The sequence below is a fragment of the Anabas testudineus genome, chromosome 10, assembly GCF_900324465.2.
Source record: "Anabas testudineus chromosome 10, fAnaTes1.2, whole genome shotgun sequence".
Taxonomy (NCBI): domain Eukaryota; kingdom Metazoa; phylum Chordata; class Actinopteri; order Anabantiformes; family Anabantidae; genus Anabas; species Anabas testudineus.
In genome coordinates, this window is record NC_046619.1 from 5,333,462 (window position 1) to 5,354,405 (window position 20,944).

Consider the following 20,944-nt stretch of genomic DNA (forward strand, 5'->3'; position numbering starts at 1 on the left):
ACCTATCTGTGACCTTTGCCAGTTTTGACAGAGGGTGAAGTCAGAGACGAACCCCTCTCTAAGTCATTTCAAAACAGTGCACGTCTGATCTGTGTCCTGACCAAAGCAGGTGTGTGTGAGAGAGGGAGCAGGCAAACAGAGCCAGAGAAGAAGGAGGGAAGAGAGAGAGAGAGAGAGAGAGAGAGAGTCAGAGATTGAAGAACAGAGAGGGAGGATTGTTTTCTTTCTCTGGTTGCAACCAACACCAGCACCACCAGCAGGAGCAGCAGCAGCAGCAGCCTGGATCCGGACTAAAGGTGACCGGGGCTGGGGGTTGAAAACGTGTGTGTGTGTGTGTATGTGTGTGTGAACGTGTGTGTGTGTGTGTGTGTGTGTGTGTGTGCGCGTTTGCGCGTCGTGCGTCTGGCGGAGACACTGCGGGACCAGGAGAGAAGCTCCCAACTTCCCTCCCCTCCTGCGCCGCTCTGCCCTCGGTGTCGCCGCCGACTCTCTCCTCCTGTTTTTTTCCCCGGGACACAGGCATCTGGCGTGGTGAGATGTGAAGAGGTGAAGTATGGCATGCAAACATGGTTTCTGCCAAGAAGAAGGAGATGGGGACAGCGCTGCGCCCCGCTTTCATTCGGACCCTCTTCTACTTTTTCTGTTTGGCGACTTGGTGAGTCTCCACAGCGTCTCTGTCCGTGGTGCTGAAACCTCCTGCTCTGCGCACATCGCCAATAACGATGCTTCTCTTTTCAGCACTGATGAAGTTAAGGTAGTTTGGTTTTCTTTTATTTTTGCTTTCCAGTGTAAAAAGAATTTCTGGACAAACAAGGAAGGATGAAAAGATCTATCCGGAGAATTTTACTCGCATTTTGGACCGACTTCTGGACGGATATGACAACAGGCTGCGACCTGGATTCGGAGGTATGTAGATAGAAAAACGCCAATTTCAGAGGTTGTGTTTAAAAGAATGAAACGTAGCTCATCACATGGGAACAATGATAGCAAATCAATGGCGGCCATACATCACTTAAAATATTTAAGAATTAAAAGAAACTAGAGGTCTAATGATCTATTTTTACTACTTTGTATACAGTGATTTGAAGCAAATCCTTCTATTACACCTTAAAGTGCCATAGGTGCTTGAGGTAGTGCTGTAGGCGCACTACTGAGCACCAAACACACCCAATATCAAGTCAAGTCAATGCATTTAGTCCTCAATAATTACATGACAACTCAGCAAATACAGCCACTCCTCTGAACTTTTTTTCTGCAGTGTGACGTTAGAGGCACAACAAACTGTATTAGGGTGGTTGTTGAGCATCAGATACACTCTGTGAGTCATACCCATAGTAATCACCCTACACCTTCCTAACACTTGATGAAAACTATTTTTTACTTCCTTACGTTCCATGCCATGGGCGGTAAAAACGCACCATAAAGCAATAAACTAAACTGTAAACCTATTATCTTGCTGGTTTTAACCTGCACACATCGACCCACTAGAACATCACCATCTCCGGACCACCAGTTTAGATAAAGAAAAGTAATAAAGCTGAGGAAAAGCGACAAATGTTAAACTGACGACAGTTACATAACCGTGGGTATGTTGCAGTGTAAAGGCTTAATGCATAGTTCAAGTGCTGAAAGTAGGCCTACGGATTTGGTTTTCATACATCATGACTGCCACTATGTTAAGAACCAGCATTATTCTACTTATAGTAGAAGCAGCCTGTTAACAGTAATGTACAGCTATCCAAGAATACTGTCCTGCAGCTTTGCTTTTCCCTGCACTTATAAACAAGGCCTTTACAGTGCAGCCCCCCTCCACATTCATTCTACCATTCATTCAAAATGGATTATGTTTTTACATCTTTCAGGCTATTTCTTCACTTCCATTATGTGGATATCCTGCACTACAGCTCGGGATCAGATAAGCTACTGCTCTTATTTTAAAGTTTGATCCTGAAGGGCTGTAGGCTTGTGAAGAGAGCTCATACACAAGTGTAAATAAGTCCAGACACAGATACGGAAGGATTTAAAACAGTCATTAAATGTGACATATTTTGTGTGTGTCTTTGGTTCATTAGGTCCTGTGACTGAGGTCAAGACTGATATTTATGTGACAAGTTTTGGGCCTGTCTCAGATGTTGAAATGGTATGTATTTCATCCCCAGAAAATGACACAACAGCAACTGTAGTTAACATATTGTTTTATACAATATGTGAGGTTAATATTACCCACTCCTGCATGCACCATATGGTCACACACCCTTCTTCCAAACTTGGCAGTTGCAGGGCATATAAAAAGCATTAGCAGCTCTTCTTGCTGTGGCTGGGGAAGCACACCCCTGCTCCTTTCTTTTCTTCTCTCCTGGTTTTGTCAACTTTCCTGTGTTAGGAGTACACAATGGACGTGTTCTTTCGTCAGACGTGGGTGGACCGGAGGTTGATGTATGAGGGTCCCATAGAGATTTTAAGGCTGAACAACCTGATGGTGACTAAAGTGTGGACACCAGACACCTTTTTCAGGAATGGCAAGAAGTCAGTGGCTCACAACATGACGGCCCCTAACAAGCTTTTCCGCATCATGAAGAATGGCACCATTCTCTACACCATGAGGTACCACAGAACAGTGCAATCTATTCCATCACCATATTTAATCTACTCACATTAGACTCCTAATGAGTGGCGTTCAGTTCAGTAATAGTCAGTCATCATGTGTGCATATTCTGTTACTTTAACATGCTGAGGGATGATGGAGAAATGGGCTCTTCATATAATAACTGGTGAAGAGGGTTATATTATAGTGCTTGTGTGCTCAGAAGACAAGCTTTGTTTAATTTAAAACAAACCAAGCAGCTTTTCCTGTGAAACAATACCCAGGCCCACAGTGTAAACAGCACAGGGGTGTGTGGAGGCAGCCAACTTTCAAATCTTACCCTCAGTATACTGTAACAGTCACATAACTGCTCCTTTGTCTTTTCAGTGAAAGGGTTTGTCAAACCCAAACCTTTTCAGTGTTATATATCACATCACATCACTGACTTGTATGTGCATCTGAAAAATCAACAGCGGCTAAATGCTTTGATTCTTCCTTTGCTAGTTTACACAGTGAGGTCAACATTTAGCACACTATGAAGTGAAGCGAGTGACCTTTTATTAAACCACTCTTCTCTGTGCTGCAACAGGTTGACCATTAGTGCCGAGTGTCCCATGAAGCTTGTGGACTTCCCCATGGATGGGCATGCATGCCCTCTTAAATTTGGAAGCTGTAAGTCCTGTGTGTGTATGGGTGGCTGACAAACACACACACACACACACACACACACACACACACACACACACACACACACACACACACACACACACACACACACACACACACACACACAATACAGAGCCTGATCTTTGGCCACTTTACAGGATCCCATAAGTTTAGTATTCCTGCGTGTTTGTACAGGAGAGACAGGCAACAGATGCCATTTACTGAGTGCAAAAAGAAATGTTAATCGTGGTGTATGAAGATTTTGAAAGTAATAACACGTAGTCTTTCATTCATTTATGACTCATTATCACATTCAAGCTTTGTATTTGAGTCATTTCTAAATATCTATAAACAAATAAACCCACAGCTGAAAAGGTGACGGCAACTTGCACCAGCCTCCACAATGCATTTTACATTTTGTGCCCCCTCCCCCCGGTGCTGTTACACAGGAGACCTGACTTTACATTGTAAGGAGTCTTACACAACACTTCAGCCGAGTTTTGGCTCTGTCTCTCCTGTCTATATGTCTATAATATGAATCAAAATATATGATGTGATAACATTATACATTTAAAACACAACAAATTACAGCAATTGTAAATATAAATAAAATTCAACATATGGTTAGCTCACCATCACTGAAAATTCACAGGAAGTGTATCTCTGTCTCAAATGAACAAACACGCTGTATATAGTTTTTAAATCCATACAAAACACATAGTGTAAAAATGACAACTGACAGGCTGTTCTTTTACACCTTTCCAACTTTTCAAACTAAGCTAAGCTAACAGACTATTGTTTATGTGTTGACCTGCAATCTCTTCAAAAGGTAAAGAAATCTTTAACGAATCAAAAGTTTATCCCAGCTTATAAAATGTATTTTCCCCTAAAGCTCGATGACGTGACTGTAATCTGCTTGGCACTGGAATGGATTCTGTGCTGAAAAGAGAAGGAGGAGCTGAGCACTTTGTCAGACACAAAGCTGAATCCTAACACTAAATAATGAAGGATGTCATTCTTCATCGCGAACAATGAAGCCCTAACTCAGCATCCGTGTTTATAGTGGGACTACTGGTCAGCAGAAATGGGAATTTCAAACGAAGGAGCTTCTCAAACAGAGCAGCTCCGTCTTATCAGAGAAGAGCAGCGATTTGAAGATTACATCGGCATGAGAAAGGAAAAGACAAGTTTGCCTTTACATTCGCCCAATTCGCTGTCAGTTGAGCAGAGTGGTGACATTGCAGAGGACAAACTCAATTTCTCAGTTATTGTCATGCTTCTCCCCCTCCTCATCCTCCTCCCTTCACCATCTTGCTCCAGTCAGGAGAAAGCGGCCATGGCTCTGATCTGGCCTGAAGCGAAGGAAAGGTCAGAATCCCTTCCTCTGCCTCAGGACAGCACAGCCCTATGCAGCTATTTTCCATAGCTTGTGTGTGTGTGTGTGTGAGTGTGTGTGTGTGTGTGTGTGTGTGTGTGTGTGTGTGTGTGTGTGTGTTCATTTTCTCTCTGTATGTCCTGACTTCATTTTTATCTCCATCACTTTTTTTTCCCTCTCCCTCTCTCTGTCTCCTTTTCTGTGTCTCCATCTGGACTCGTGCGTACAGGCATTGCGTTCCACTCCATGACACACCAGAGTCATTTCATTTTGGCAGCACAGTTGGTATCCTGCTGATGTGGAGTCCCATAGGGAGTGGCGAGCTCAGACAACTGGTATTTTGTTGTGCGTCCACAGATTGGCCGACCTCACCGGTATACATACAGCAAGGCACCGTGAGGATGCAACAGTGGGAAATAAAAGGGCATCTTATGATTTAGATGTCAGCGTGATGCATTACTGAGTGAAATATGACAGCTGCGAGCTCGATGAACTTTGACTCCATCATGTTGCTTTTAGTGGATAAAAAGAATAAGTGGATTTCAAAGGGTAGCTTATATGTGGTATGTAATATATGTCACATCATATATTTCTAATAGAAAATGACAGATACAGGCCAGTTAATAGCAATATAGTGCAATATGATGAAAAATCCTCCTTGGCCTCAATTAGAAAAATAGAAAAATTAAAGCTCTGAAAGCTCTATGTTTGAACAGGGTTGATGGACTAAATTAAATTAGTCAGTGAAGACTTTTAAAGCTGCCTCAGCAAATTTCCTCTTGCCAAGATTACAATTATCAAAGAAACAAGAATGAAAAAGAAGATTACTGTAGACAGTACTGTGTCGCTAAAGCTTCAATAATCAATATTCATTTACTAACAAAGGAAATTTAAATTTTGAAATGAGAACAGAGAATTAACCTCCGGATGCCTCTCAGCTCGTTTAGCATTTTAGCATCTTTCAGCTCTTTGTTTTGGTTTCGGCAACTTTAACGTTTGGGTTAAGTCTCGCTGTCAGTTACCACAGAACAGGAGGCAGCTGTGTTCAACTACAAAGCTCAGATAAACCTACTGTCCACTACCTGCTTCTGGAAATGATGCCGTGTTGAGGACCATAAAACCAAAACAATGAGCTAAAAGACTTAGTGGAGGTAAAGAAAAAAAAATGTATTGTAGCTGTTTTGAATATCTTAAAATATATAATATTTATAAGAAATATATATTAAAAGCTAGATTAACAATGGCCATAATAAATCTGAACAAGCACACACAGAGAAATCCCCCTATACACCAACTTACAGTCAATGACTCACATTAATGGGGTTTTGCTGTCTGCCCACAGATGCCTATCCTAAAACAGAGATGATCTATACTTGGACCAAAGGGCCTCAGCATTCAGTGGAGGTCCCCCCTGAGTCTTCCAGCCTCGTTCAATATGATCTTATCGGCCAGACGGTCTCCAGTGAAACAATTAAATCCATCACAGGTGAGACTTGCTCAAAACTTTGTCAGCTGAATTTACCTGACTGCTCAGCAAAATGGCTGCAGATATAATGTGAAAGACCCAAATGTTAGGTAGTGTTGATCTTCTGTAGTCACAGAAAAGATACGTTATGTCAAAGGTTGTACATATGCTGAGCGTACGATATATTTTCCATGTGAATAATGTACAAATGCAGCCGGGGAGCATCAAGTCTACACAGTAGACGTGTACCAGCCTCAATAAATCAAACACTGTAAACATCATGAGTTGAGGCCTCTCAGGGGATCACAGAAATACTGAAGGATCCCAAATACTGTAGATTTTAGCACCAGTAGGTTGGAATGGATGGTGAAAATGGATGTTTCAGAAATGGGAAGGAAAATGGTTCAACACAACCAAAAGTGACATCTGTTTCAAGCTATGTTAACTGAAAACTGAAATTCTTTGTTAATCAAACTAAGTCACTTCTGTTGATCCTCCAGGTGAATATGTGGTGATGACGGTCTACTTCCACTTGAAACGTAAAATGGGCTACTTCATGATTCAGACGTATATCCCCTGCATAATGACAGTAATCCTCTCCCAAGTGTCCTTCTGGATAAATAAAGAATCAGTCCCAGCACGCACAGTCTTCGGTATGTAGACCTCACACATCCCTCATCCTTTACAGCCTTTTTTGATCCTCTCTGTTTATTTATTTGATGCCTGCACGCCAGCAGAGCAATCAGAGCTGGAGTGTCTCTTCATCCTTTCTTCAACAAGGTGATGATAGCGTGCGGTGATTATGGAGGCTATCAAGAGCTGCAGTTGTTTTTCATCTGTAGGATTCTACAAGAAGCTGCTGCTAGTTTTAAACCGGTTACCGATTCCTGTGTATGTTTGTTACAGAATGTGATTGCTCAATTTACCTTTACCTAATCAAAATGCTCTGTTAAATTGATGGTGGTTTCATGTCAGTTTGGTCTCTGTGACATCTTGAGTTGAAGTGAGATGGACAGTTTCCACAGTATAACTCCAAAGTTGTGTTATTTAAATATCTTATGTTGTCAGCTGGCTGCTGCAGTCACCTGTCTAGATCGTTTAGAATTGAAGGGTGTGTAACTATACAGCTGAAGTCCCCTCTGGCGCACTAAGCAAGAAGGACCCTGGTTTAAATCCACGTTTTGGCAGGGTGCCTTTCTGTGTGGAGTTTGCATGCTCTCCCCCGTGTCTGCGTTAGTTCTCTCTGGGTCTCCCCACTTTCAAAGACATGCATGTTAAGTTAATTAGTGACTCGAAATTGCCCATAGGTGTGAATGTGAGTGTCTGTCGCTGTATGTCTGCACTGCGATGGACTGGTGATCTGTCCAGGCTGGGATAGGCTCCAGCACTCCTTCACTGGACAAGCGGTTTAAAAAATGGTCTAGGATGTTCTAGGAGGTGATGCTTCAAAAGCTGTGACCTAAATCCAGACGTTATTCAGAAGCTCAGCTCATAAAAACCGCTGCACTAAACAGCAATAACAGGTGAAAACTAATTTCCTGCTCATCTTGGAACACACTCATGGTTAACTGCCTGGCCTCACACGCTATATGTTACTCATACTGCGACTCTCTCCCTGTGTCTGAGCGACACTATGAGGAACATTAACATATAAGACAGAAGGTCATCCCTTTAACAGAATGATTTGACTTAATTCACATTAACGTTGTTTAATTTGTTTTAAAATCTTAACCCTACTCTGTGTTGCACAGTGTGCTTATTGAGCCTTTATGTTATCATAACAGGATTTTTGTTAGTTTTTTCAAAGATTGCAGTCTTTGTTTTGATTTTTTTTCCTTTATGCTTGCTGATGATGAATGAATCTCTTTTCATTTATTTGTTCATGGTACCAATATTATATTACTACTGTTATATTGCCTATGAAAAGAGTTCATTAGAGTACATTAGTGTTGCTTTCAGTTTTTGACCAAAGACCAAGTTGCACTCTTCCAGGTTCTCCTGGTACATTTTGGTCCCTGTCCTAAAATAAAGTGATTTGCATGTGTTGATAGAGAGGCTGCTAAAACAAGACACCGGTGCTGGGCTTCGTTGTTTTGTTATTAAGGGACATCGCACTCCGACAGCTAGCGAACCATGCTCCTCCACTTATGTTAATGGAAAGTCATTCGCAGGTAATGGCACAGATACTTGTTCTCCATTTTGAAAGGAGTTCTGGTAGATTATTTCGTGGAGCATAACTTTTAAGAGATGATTTTATCTTATCACCACGAGGAGGCAATGAAAGAGACAGAGAAACATGAGTTGATGAACAACTTTGTGATGTGTTGACTGTACTGTACGTGATGCTATGTGGGTCAGGGTCTGTGGAGTTACCAAACGCTTCTGGTTTAGTAGTGTAAAGCTTTCTAGATCAATTATAAGCTGTTAATGAATTTTTGGTTGTTTGGTGTTTCGGCATTGTGAAAATCCCATGAAATGTAACCGAGAACCACTACAACAGTGGCCAAACTAGCAGTTTTACAGCTGGGGACACACACACACACACACTGCAGTGTCACCTAATACACTGCATGTTTCTATAGTCAAAGGTTAAAGGAGTTTATGTGCTTAAATTGTTTGCTAAGCAGAAAAAAACCCTGTGTGACCCTGTGTGAAATGTCTCAGAGTAATAAGGCACTGGAGGATCAGTGCTTCTTTCCAGCAGTGGCCAATGTATCTGACAGTCCAGCTGCACTGAACCCCCCCCCCCCCCCCCCCCCCCCCCAGCCCAGGCTGTCCAGCATAACAGGAGCGTCACAGCAGCACTATTGTTGTATCGGTGGAGCCTCTGAGGCAGCGGATTTCTGCTGTTATCCTCTGTGCTCAGTGTGCGTGTGTGGTTGCGCTGTGTGAGGTTGGGGTGGGAAAGGAGGAGGGTGGTCGGCGTTAGGATTTCTCCTCTTCTTCCCTGCAGCCACACGCTGTTTTGACTTCCTGCCTCGGTGACTCAACCACAGTGCCCTGTTACTGGCGTAGAAGCCGCTCGTCAGGAAGACCAACAGGAGAGGAGGGAGGATTACAGTTAGAGCTTGCTGTCTTTAGACGGACGTGTCAAAGTAAAAAGCACATTTCTAAACAGCTAATACAGAGTGGACACAGGTGTCTCTCTTTGTCTCTGACAGTGTACAGGTGTTAATTTACATGAGATACATGTGCTCAAGGAACCTTAGTTTTAAATTGTGCTTATTCACTTTGCTTGAACATACATGAAGGTTTTGAGGAGAGGTATACTTCACGTAAACACACATCCTACTGTGATCAGCATGGTCTCCCTGACTCGTATTGTGGCTGATGATTGTAGGACATAAGATGATGATTTTTGTGTTTGCTGAGAAAGCAGCAATATCTCCAGCAATACTTGGATTAGATTAATTGTTGTTTAAATAAACTGAGATAGATGTGTTTTTAGTGGCACCTTACAAGACACTCCACTATTTACTGTGTTATTTAGTTCTTTAATCTTTGTAAATAAGCTTGTGCTCACCAGTCTTCCTGGGGTTCACTGACACAGCACATAAACAAACACCAGCCACAATCACTGTGTTATTTAATTATATGAATAACTAAATTACCTACACTTAGCACCCCATAATGACAGAGTGAACACAGAAATGTTTGCAAATATATGAAAAAGGAAAAACTTAAATATAACATTGGCATAAGTAATCAGACATTTTGCAACAACACTTGAAATTTATTTCAGGTGCTAGTCGTCTTTTGCAGCAGATAGGAGCCAGTAAATATTTTATTATACCTGATTCATGCAGTGAAATCTCCCTGTATTTGCCTTTTGGCTCTGGCCAGAGACATGAGAATAAGTAAGTAATAGTAATAAGTAATAGTGAAGCTATTTACCCTGAAAAAAAAAAAAAACCCTCACAAATAAAAACAAACCCCCCAAAAACCAAAATCTTTCCTAATTACAGAAACATATTCATGTAATATTTCTTTATCATCAAGAAAAAATGACTTTTAGATATGCACATTACCCAGTATATCCATCAACCGTTTTTGTTTGTGGAGAACAGCTTCATTTTAGAGGTTAATATCATCAGTCTGCGGCCTCAAGCTGCAGTTCACCTATCAATGTCATCCAGCTGCTTTTGACTGACAGGTAATTATATGGCGGTCACGTCCAGACACAGGGGATGAATTTACGTTGGGCAAGGACTCTGCAGCACAGATTGTTCTAGATCTCCAACGTAAAGGGGATTTTCTCCAAATCACATTAATGCTATTGGTTAGTAATACCAAGGACATGTGATGAGCTACAGGCTTATTCTGCAACCTTTTGTTATTGTAGGAATCATGCATGACCTTGCGTGCTGGCCAGATTGGTACCTGGTCTCATTTTATTCTAGTACATATTTTGTTCTGGGATGTTCTTCAGTATTGAGTTGAATAAACTCCCTTCACGTACATACTTTCCACAGCTGTAGAGTCTCCAGTTGCTACTTTAAAGAAAGAAGATTTACTTTTTGCAATGGAAAACTAGGTTTTTTGATACGCATCAGAGTTTTACATGCTTTCATCCTACACAAACATTATTTGGAGGTAGAGCTTCAGGCTGAAATATTACTATCCTGGTTAAGGCTCAATGTTTTTGTTTATCAATTGCATTTAAGTGAATATCAATGGAACAGACTATTTAATAAACTATGGCGTCTAACACCTAACCTCATCACTTCCTGCTCCCAGAAAGAGAAAGAGGAATTGATTGTTGCAGGTGGCGCCTGCTCACCTGCTACCCTCCAAAGGATGCATGGTGAAGCTAAAAAGTGAGCCTGAGTGAAAAGACTGGCACGTGTCAATTTCTTTATCAACTAGGTGCTAATTCTGTGACTGGTTGTTTCACCAAGGTCTGATAAACCAGACCAGAACAACCAGAGTAATCCCAACGATACAACACCATGATGCTATTTAAGTCAGTTGATGTTTCACTCGTGTCTTTTAGATTTACAGTATGTTCTGGTTTTACCACAATGGGAGTTCAGTTCAAATGGTTGAGTTTAAGAGCTAAAAATGTATCCCAGGCCAACAACACAATTTAAGTTGTTTCAAAAGAAAAGGTCAGAAATGATCAGTTAAATCGAGGTAACTATAGTCCTGAAGCTGTTCTGTTTCAAACGTAAGAATAAGTAGAGGGGGGTGACTGTGAGGAATGTCCTTATGCTTCTCCTGTCACTGTTTCTCCTTAATTAAGGATACAACACTAACACCTGACAATGTTGTGCTTATTCATTTTTACCTTGCCCACACGTGGCCAATAAACTCAGTTACAAAAGTGTACTGTAAATACTGGGTTATGTTTTGTACTTCTTCTATTTCAGAGACCCAGATATATTTAGTTCATTATCCCTCTGCACTCGGTTAATGAAATATGCTGATGAGGACAACACAGAGTGCACGGGCTATTGAACACTGCCGAAATGATCAACACTGTTCATTTCGGCAGCTATATGAAGAAAGTCCTTTACTGTGTGTTTCATTCTAAAAGTATTTCTTGAAAGTACAGATACTAACAACATGTGGCTGCACATGAAACTGTTCTGACATGGCATGTATATATGGTTGATGTTCTTTTTTTTCTTTATCGTTGCAGGTATCACCACTGTCCTAACCATGACGACGCTCAGTATCAGCGCTCGCCACTCCCTCCCCAAGGTCTCATACGCTACGGCAATGGACTGGTTCATAGCTGTCTGCTTCGCCTTCGTCTTCTCTGCCCTCATTGAGTTTGCTGCTGTAAACTACTTCACCCAAGCACAGATTGAGCGGGCCAAAAAGAAGCCAGCCAAATGTCCCCCGGTGCCCCAAACCACGCCTGTCAAGGTCAAGGACACGGAGGAAGTGCTGCAGGTGATTTTTGTTTCTCTCAAAGCAGCCGTGGCAAATAACACTGATGACACTTTACTTCAAGGAGCACTTACACAGCACGTCCCCTATTATGTGCTTACTGTATGTGGCCTTTAGCCTCTACTTTCGCATGGCTGGGAGTGGGCCTGCCCGAGGAGTGTCAGCTGTGGTACGGCTAATGAGAGATGAGAGGTTTCAAATGTAGAGAAAATAGGAGTGATCTGGATGCAAGTTTAGACCAGAACTGAACTTTTAACCGTCCTGTAATCTAATTGAACTGATAATCTTATTATTTTTACACATGCACACTATGCTTAAAATCCAAATTCATGTTCTAAGACTAAAGGTAGGAAAAGCAAATTCACATCAAGAGAACTGATAGTGACATGAACAATGACCACTTTATAACATTCACAGTGTTTTAGGATTTTTATATTTCTTTCTTGATTATGTCAACAAATATAACTATTGCTCTGAGACTCTTTGTTCCTGCATAATTCAAAACAAGAACTCTGTTTCTTTGACTTGATTATTAAGGTAACTGCTCTGTCAAATCTCCTCAAAGCCCCAAATGCACAAATTTAGGTTTTGTTCAGCTATACTAGTAAATATAGCAGCTAACGTGTTCACTCTGGTTTAGAGAAGATAAAAATAATATGAAAGTGAGAAAAAAAGTGTCTGACAACAGCATGGCAACCACAGAGCAGATGTTTGTAGCTGGTAGCTGCTCAAGAGGTGTTTCTCAATAATCGCGTTAGCAATTGAGCCTTTATTTTGAAATTCTGCGCAAAGAAATTGACAGAATCTGATATTTCTGCATCACAAGTTGAAGCAAATTACAATGGCAGCCTGATAGCTGACATATGGATTGAATGTGCCATAAAGCTATTTTAAAGCTCTTAGTCAGATATGACGAACGTGTTACAAATCACTGCTCATGTAACTGAAGGAATGTATTTCTGGTGCTTTGAAAAGAAGTGTGAAGTGCACATTTCTTCTTTGTGATGTTCTTCTAAAGGGATGTGAATTAAATATATAGGCCTACTGTTAACTGATCTTTGAAGCTGACAGAAGCCAGCAATACATATGTCAGTTTTACACTAACTACTTTTAGTTGCCCCCTCCAGTCCAAATCCCAGTGTGGCGTAATCACGCCTGGATGCAGTGTAGTGACAACGGCACTTCGGTGGATTAGTAGGTTGCCACGGCAACACCGTCTGGGTACATCTGTATGGGTTTGAGAAAGGCTCCGGCAATGGGGGAAAAATGAATGCAGTTTTCCTCAAGAGCAGGTCGTGCTGCTGCAAAGAGCCCGGCAGGAGGGTCAGGGTGGGATCATGGTTCTACTTTCTCAGCTTTAACCTCTTCCTTGTTGAAAAGCAAATCAATCTATCCACACACACGCACTCACACACACCTACTCTGCTGCACATGGGACTGAATAACACTGGATCCTTTGAGTTTCCAGGGGGGTGGATTATTCCTGCAAATGCCTTGGTACCACCATCACACTCTCCCTGGTTGAAAACATCAACTCTCAAAAGATAAGCTCCTTTGACGCTGCACTGCATTACAGCCCTGATGCGGTGCTACCTACTTTCTGTCTTAAGCTTGTGTGAAATGAGTGAAATCCTCGTAAGTGACATCTGTATGCGCACACTCTATCGGCTGCTTCCAGATGAAGGCCATCTGTGTCAAGAGGCCTGTCAGAAGATCAATATGACAAGGTTTATGTTGCCCAGCCTGCTTTTCAGAGCAGAAGCACAAAGGAGCTTTAGTCTGCCTAAAAGCGCTTTCAAACGTGAGAGAGACAGGAATAAGAAGAGAATTATTCACAAGACAAATCCTCTCAATTGCTATATTGTTTTCTGTGTGAATACAACACATCCCTTTCTTTATTTTATGACTTCTGAGACCAGCAGTTTAACTTGATTGTAATTGAACACATTTGATTTCAGCAGGATCTGAAGTCTCTGAAACACTGTGCAGACTGAGGAATAATGTTGTTGTTAGTGAGCATCTGCACTTTGATCCACCAGGGCCCAGTGGACACAGCTTGAATAGGCTACATTGAGGCACCATCCTGTGGGCTCTCCACCTGCAGGGACTGGAATCGTGGTCCACTGCAGTGCAGGCTGGGTGCCAGGCAAGGGGACTAGGGCACGCTGATCCCTGGCTGCGTAGGCTTGTTCTAGAGGTGATGAATTTCACCTCTGTAGTGGGGAAGCAGCCCTCCTGGTGCAGGATGTGGAGCGAAACCAACTAGATATATTTGGACTCTCCTCCATGCACAGTACTGGCTCTGGAACCCAAGTCTTGGAGAGGGACTGGACTCTCTTCAGGAGTCACCCAAGGTAGGAGGTGCAGGGCCGGTGTGGCTATACTGGAATCCCTGCTGCTGTGTTGGAGTTTCCCGCCGAGAAAAAGAGAGTATCTGACCCTGTTGGAGACTCCATGTGTTTTTTCAGGTACCTCAATGCTCACGTGGTCAATGATAGAGGACCTGGAGGTGAGTAATTGGTAGGAACTGATCTGAATCTGAGTGGTGCTTTGTTTCTGGACGTCTGTGCTTGCTAGTGGTTGTATCACCAGATCTGCAGGTGTATGTCTTGAACGCTCAGGTAAAAGAAGGAACAGAGCTGTGAGGAAATCCTGAAGCAAAATAACATGTCCTCTGGGGGGGAGGCAGAGTCTGTAGATTCAAGGGGAGACTCACTCACATCTCTGCGTCTCTCAGGTCTCTGAGGAAGTTAAGATGCTCCTCAGTGGTAAGGCGTCAAGTGTGGATGAGATTTTCCTTCTTGAGGTTTCTTACATTGCTGGGCTGTCTTTGCTGGCACATCTCTTTAGTGTCACACGTGGGGACTAGGAGACTGGAGCAGTGGTTCTCATATTTTAAAAAAGGGAACAGAAGGTGTGCTCCAATTATTAGAGGCTTGGAAGTAATATTCTAATAATGTACATAGACATGATTGCAGATCAATGCACATCCATTTCCTTTCTTTGTTTTTTGTTTTGGTTTTTATGTGTACTTATAGTGCTTTATACAACCTGGAAATATCTGTGCTAATTGTGGAAATCCATTTGTCTGCCTTATTAGTGATTATACTGCATGTGCCAGCACCAGTATACTGCTCTGTCTGATCAGTCAACTTTCAAATTTATATGTTGATATTGTTTATTTCTTTCTCATAGCAAAATCCTGATGCCAACGGCAACCTGAGAAAGCGGATGAATTATATTTCCCATCAAGACCCGAGCATTCACCAGAGAGCCGAATCCACAACCAATATTTCAGGAGTCGGAAGAGCGAGGCCTCTGCGACCTTTGGCCAGCGGCACGAATGGCAGCTCCTCTACCCTCTCCCGCTCGAGCCCCAAGTCTGAGAGCCTGCTCAGCGTGGCCTCGTCCTCTGCACAGCTGGTCAAGACTACACCCCAAGCTGCAGCTTCCACGCCAGACGTGATGGCGGGGACGCCGTGCAAGCAAAACACCGGCTCCGTGTCTCTTCAGCATCTGCTGGGACCCAAGCTGGAGCGCATTCAGATGATGGGAAACAAGCTGGAGCCAAAGCAGACGCCGTGCTCGCAGCCCACCACTGCTGGTATGGGTGGAACCAGCAAAATTGACAAGTATGCACGGATTCTCTTCCCAGTGTCCTTTGGTGCATTTAACATGGTCTACTGGGTGGTTTACCTATCAAAGGACACAATGGTGGCTAAAGGTGGTTAGACTTTGCTCTGGTAGCAAGAGTGAAGATAATTACTTTTACCAGATGGGCAACAAGTGAGGACTGTGGGAGTCTGAACACAATAACAGGAAACTATCCATGCTAAACAGACAAAATGTGCCCGCCAAGCACTTTTACTGAAGAACAAACTCAGAATGCATTCTGTTTTTCTTCCTAAGGTATTTAAACAGCAAGCATGGGAACAAATCAACCAAATTAGAAAGAACTGACTCAACATAAGAAAGAACACCTGCACACCGGAATATGCTACTGTTCTCTTTCCTGTATATGATGTAGTGCTGTGTCTGACTGCAAAGATCTTCATGGACTTCTTATAACTGCCTTATGATCCCTCCTGGGCTGCAGTCACGATAAAGCTTGGGATTTTTTTTTTTTTTTCCTATTTTTGTATCCTGCAACTGACAAGATGTTCAGACGTTTGTTCCACTGTCCTGAAATGAACTGACTCACATTATGTAAATATATACGTTTGTTAGCATAAATGGATTTATATTTAATTATTACAGTGCACTTCCATTTGGATATTAAGACTTGCTTTGGTGCCAGCAGGGCAGATGATGTAAAGTTGAAATTATCTCAAGCAAAGAGATGCTTCCCTTGTACTTTACAAGAGAAGCTCTACTGTACAAGAGGAGCAAAGCATCCTTCTTATACAAGATGGATTAAGTAATGTGGAAAGACTGGAGATGAACCTGACTGAAGAGTGGATCAGTTGGACAGTAAGAAGTAAAGACAAGTTATTAATTCATGAAACAGTAGGATTTAAGCTTCTTAAACGGTCGCCCAATAGTAGACAAAGATTGTACAATGTGATTAAAATACAGTCATAGCACGAACAAACAGAGGCAACATAAAGAAAAGCCAGATCCCTGCAGCAATAACATGGTGAGTTGGTTGTTTGTTCAGGGACATTTTGGGATGTACAATAAAATAATGTGACTGAAGGGTTCAGCAGCAGCTCCACTAGAGACACACAGGAGATGACTGCTGCTGTCCGCCTTCTTAAACCGTGTCTGACAGATGTGACTGAGAGTTACCCTGTTTTGATAGTTCCATCACAAATAGCACTTTTTCCCATTGCATTTCATGGCATTAGACCTGTTTGAACAAATGTATTTTGTTCATGCTTAAAGTAGAGCAAATTAATTTCACATTCTAAGCTGATATTCTGCTCTCAGTCAATCAGTCAGATGCTGTTCATTGTGTCAACAGAGTTCGGGGTTATGTGATCTACACTATATTACGAACACTAAACATCCCTAATGAAAGTCTGAGCTCAGCACTACATCGTTTTTAAAGGAAATATTTTATGCTGAAAGTCAGACAAGAGGATTGATACCTGACCTATAGAAGATAATATAACCATTCAGCTCATCTAGACTTTCCAAATGATGTTGAACTAAATGAGTCAATTCACGGGTTAGCGTTTTAAAGCCTCTACTTGTGTGTTGACTCTCTGTGGGAAGAGTTGTCTTTGTGTGCAGCTCGTTAATAATCTAAAATGTATTTATTTGTGCACAAACTGTGGAGACTGAAAAAAATCTTCCCATGTGATTGGGACCTTGAGCAGTTTGACACTCTGATGACCCTCGGAGGAAATGAAAGATACTGCTGATAATTGAATCTTTTAAAAGCGTGAAGGACGTCATTACTCAGATATGACCCAACGTTACGTCAGAGAATCGTCCTCTCTGCTGTCTCCTGTTTTTCTACTTGCTGGTGGATGTATTGGCATTGAGTCCCATCTCTGGACAATGTGACATTTCTAGTGATTACTTACTATAAATAACAGAGACAAAGACATAAGCCTAGAATCAATTAGGCTACAAAATTAGAGTTTTGATAAATAATACTCTCCTTGAGTTATCTGTATTCCCTCATCAATCAGAATCACACATTGCATTTTTATAATTGACAAAATATTATCCTTAGTGCAATGAGGGAATCATAAAAATCACCACTATAGGAATACATTTCCTCATGGCCTCATTTCCTGCTCCATTATTCAGTGGAGACCATTTATAGGTTAAGGAGTCGGTGCATGAGCTGTACACCTCTGCAGAGAGAGATGTCATACATATTCGGTGCATGTGAAGATTCGTGTTGTAGTAGGGGCCTAGTTTTTTGCTCTAATAGCCATATCATCCATGTAGTCATGGTTGTTGGCCCTTGTCGACCGGTTAGTCTAACATGAGTTATGATGCCGCCACAGCGGCGAGGAACGCACAGGCTGATGGACAGATCAAGATGCCCGCCGCCACTCAGCTCTCCTAAACGCACTCATGTGTGAAATTGATTTTGCCATCATTACCTCCCTGTTGGTCCCCCACCCCCTCCACCCTTTCTCTCTGTCTCTCACAACAGTGTACAAAATACATCTCATCATAAAAACACAGAACACTCATGTCCTAATGAGGAGCCTGTCCAACAACAGATTGATGTTCAATGCTTATGCAGTGTGATTCTGCTGCTTTCCATGTGCGCATGATTGACAGAGCTGCCAATGCCAGGTTGTGGGTTTTCTGTTTTTTTTTTTTTTTCTCACACACATGCTGTTCTGGACGACAGACAGATAGTTAAAGATGCTCCGCATGCTCCCTGTGCCATTTTGAGAGCCGACACGGGGCAGGTTTATGGAAAGTTCAACCGCATAAGGTCAAGCTCTCGGTTAATCGTTGTCATTTCAGCTGATTAAATAGCTCAATAGCATTAAAATAGCTTTTTCAAAGACTAGGAAGTGCAGATGGCTCTGGTAAAATGGGCCATTCACTGGAGAGTTAAAGCACTTTTGAAGTAAACTATGGCACAACACTCCCTCTAGTGGCTCAACTGATCTCTTTGTTTGAACACAATCCTACTGGATTTTATTTTGAACCTGCACAAGCTGAAAGCTAAAGACATTTTATTAGTATATTATTGATTCATTAATTCATTTTTTTTGTATTGAATGCCTAAATCACTACCAAAACGGTAGCTGTTCTGTTTCTTCTTACTTTTAGTTTTCTGCAAACAATAAAAAATCTTTACTAAGGACACAAGCTGTACAGCATGCAAACACAATCTGACTTTGTGTTTTAGTAAATGTGCTGTACACTAACTTCACATCCTTATAACAGAGTAACTTTTTATTTGATATACAGTGATAAAAAGATTATATATCCTGAACTAGAATGAAAAAATGCAAAATACAATATGTACAGCATGAGACACTGTAAAGTAAACATGAATGTCTTTACAATGGAACGATTTAAATGATTTAATAGCAAAATTAGTCTTGTCAGTAATGACTGAATGCCAGAGAACTTTGCTAAATGCTTTTTCATTATGTGTCACAGTCTAAAATATATCTGTTTGGTTTTTAGAGCTAAAGTGAGAAGTACAGGGATAAATTATGTGTTTACGCCAAAAAAGATGCTGAGTGATATAAAAAAAACAAATTCTGTTTTTGTTCTTATGTCTGATTCTTGGCGTCACACTGTGCTGGAAACCATTACTTTCTTTCACATTGAAAGGGATGAACCACTAGAGGGAGTAAAATGCCACGGTTTCATTCAGACTGGAAATGACCTCAAATGATCAGAATCAGTAAAAAGTGGCCAAACAGACTGATTTGTGCTTTAAATTTATAGCGTCTTATTCCCTAAATTGTAAAGTAAATGATTTGAGTATAGTATAGTATTTTATTGTGTGGTGATACAGGGTGTCTAAATGCAGAACTATTACATTTCATGAGACTGATCATTCTATTTATTCCATGATTCGTTCTCTAGAGATTACCACCGCAACAATGTAGGTCTGTCCTCCATATTATTATGCTTATTATCACTCATCTGTCTTCATAGCTGAGAGTCCTCTGGGCAAAAGCTGGCTGGTTAATGGGGTCGAGGGTGGACAGTGATGTAGGTATCTGGGGTTTCTCGTCGTAAACACAAAAGCTTTCGCAACCAAAAACTGACAGAAACAAGCTTCAGCTTTATTCCTAAAGTGGTCACATTGTCATATAAGATGTATAATTACTGTATATGTGTATCTCACATCAGCAGTGTGTCCATCCCAGCCATATGAGACATGCTGAGGTATTGTTTTGAACCTCAGTACATGCACTTAAAAAAGAAAGCAGATTTTAATTCATTAGGATCTTTCCTCATATAGATTCAAGTGGTTTCATCTGTAGTGAGAGCTCACTTAACCCAGTTTTTGCAATGCCACAGGCCACAATAATAAATGTGTAGGCCTTTGGTGGTTAATAGCATAAAATCCTGTAGTCCAAGTCTTTGGAGGGTTTACAGACCTCCACGTTAAATAAAGATATACCACCGATAGCTGTGTCACAACATTTACACACAGAAAGTGAGACATCTCGCCTTGTTTGCTGGTCCTTGTTGTGCCAGTAGGTTTCAGTGATGTGAAACAATGACGTGTGGATTGTGAGTACACTCTCAATAATCATACTCAAAGGCTGGAGCACCACTTAAAGCAGTATTTATACTATTAGATAAGCCATACACAGAGAGCAATAGTGTAAAAGAATAGAACATGACCTACAGTATGTACCCAACCTTAAATGGCTTTCCTACATAAACCTATACTGCCAAAGTACTACATTGCTTTTCATGATGTAAGAAACGTACTAAACTTGAATGAATTCAACTCATAATGAACACTAACACACCCTGCAGATGTACTAATGACCAACCTGCAGAACTTTGAATGCACTGGTTTGCAGATGGTTTTCTGCAACACTGCCTGAAAGAGAAGGACTTGTGAAAATATAAATAGCATTTTGTGTACTTAGTACTGGCAACTGTAAGGTATTCAGTATGATGAAATATTTTTTGAACTAATGTTTCATTTATTAGTTCTTATCTAATGCCCTGTTTTGAAGAAACACAATTAAACCCATTAGACAAATTCCTGGTCTGTGATCTGTTTAGTGACATAGATCATTCTGTATGTCTCTTATAATATGGACCAGAGTCTTTCCCTAACCCTAACCACTAACTCCTTATTGCCTAATCATAACCTTCTTTGTCTTAAGTTTCAGCTTGTGCAGGCTTTGACTGGACCACTCAAGGACAGTCAGAGACGTTTCCTGAAGTCTCTGCAGCATGGTGTTGGCTGTATGCTTTTGGTCATCCTTACCAGTCTCCCTGCCCCTGCTGCTGAAAAGTTTAGTATGGTGTTGCCACCACCACCACCATGCTTCAC

The 20,944-nt window shown here is 41.5% G+C and overlaps 1 protein-coding gene across 2 annotated transcripts; it reads left to right on the plus strand.

The window, feature by feature from the left end:
• Window positions 1–244: 244 nt before the first annotated feature.
• gabra4 (gamma-aminobutyric acid type A receptor subunit alpha4) lies at window positions 245–20,629 on the plus strand. 2 transcript variants are annotated; one of them, XM_026358668.1, is made up of 9 exons: window positions 245–655; window positions 788–906; window positions 2,073–2,140; window positions 2,384–2,604; window positions 3,174–3,256; window positions 5,968–6,111; window positions 6,591–6,743; window positions 11,732–11,988; window positions 15,181–20,629. In XM_026358668.1, the coding sequence occupies exons 1-9, from the start codon at window positions 567–569 to the stop codon at window positions 15,715–15,717; spliced, it is 1,671 nt and encodes a 556-aa protein (XP_026214453.1). In that variant the 5' UTR covers window positions 245–566; the 3' UTR covers window positions 15,718–20,629. The 2 variants fall into 2 exon arrangements, with proteins under 2 accessions (XP_026214453.1, XP_026214454.1); XM_026358669.1 differs by lacking the exon at window positions 15,181–20,629 and adding an exon at window positions 14,025–14,154.
• The last annotated feature ends 315 nt before the right edge of the window (window positions 20,630–20,944 follow it).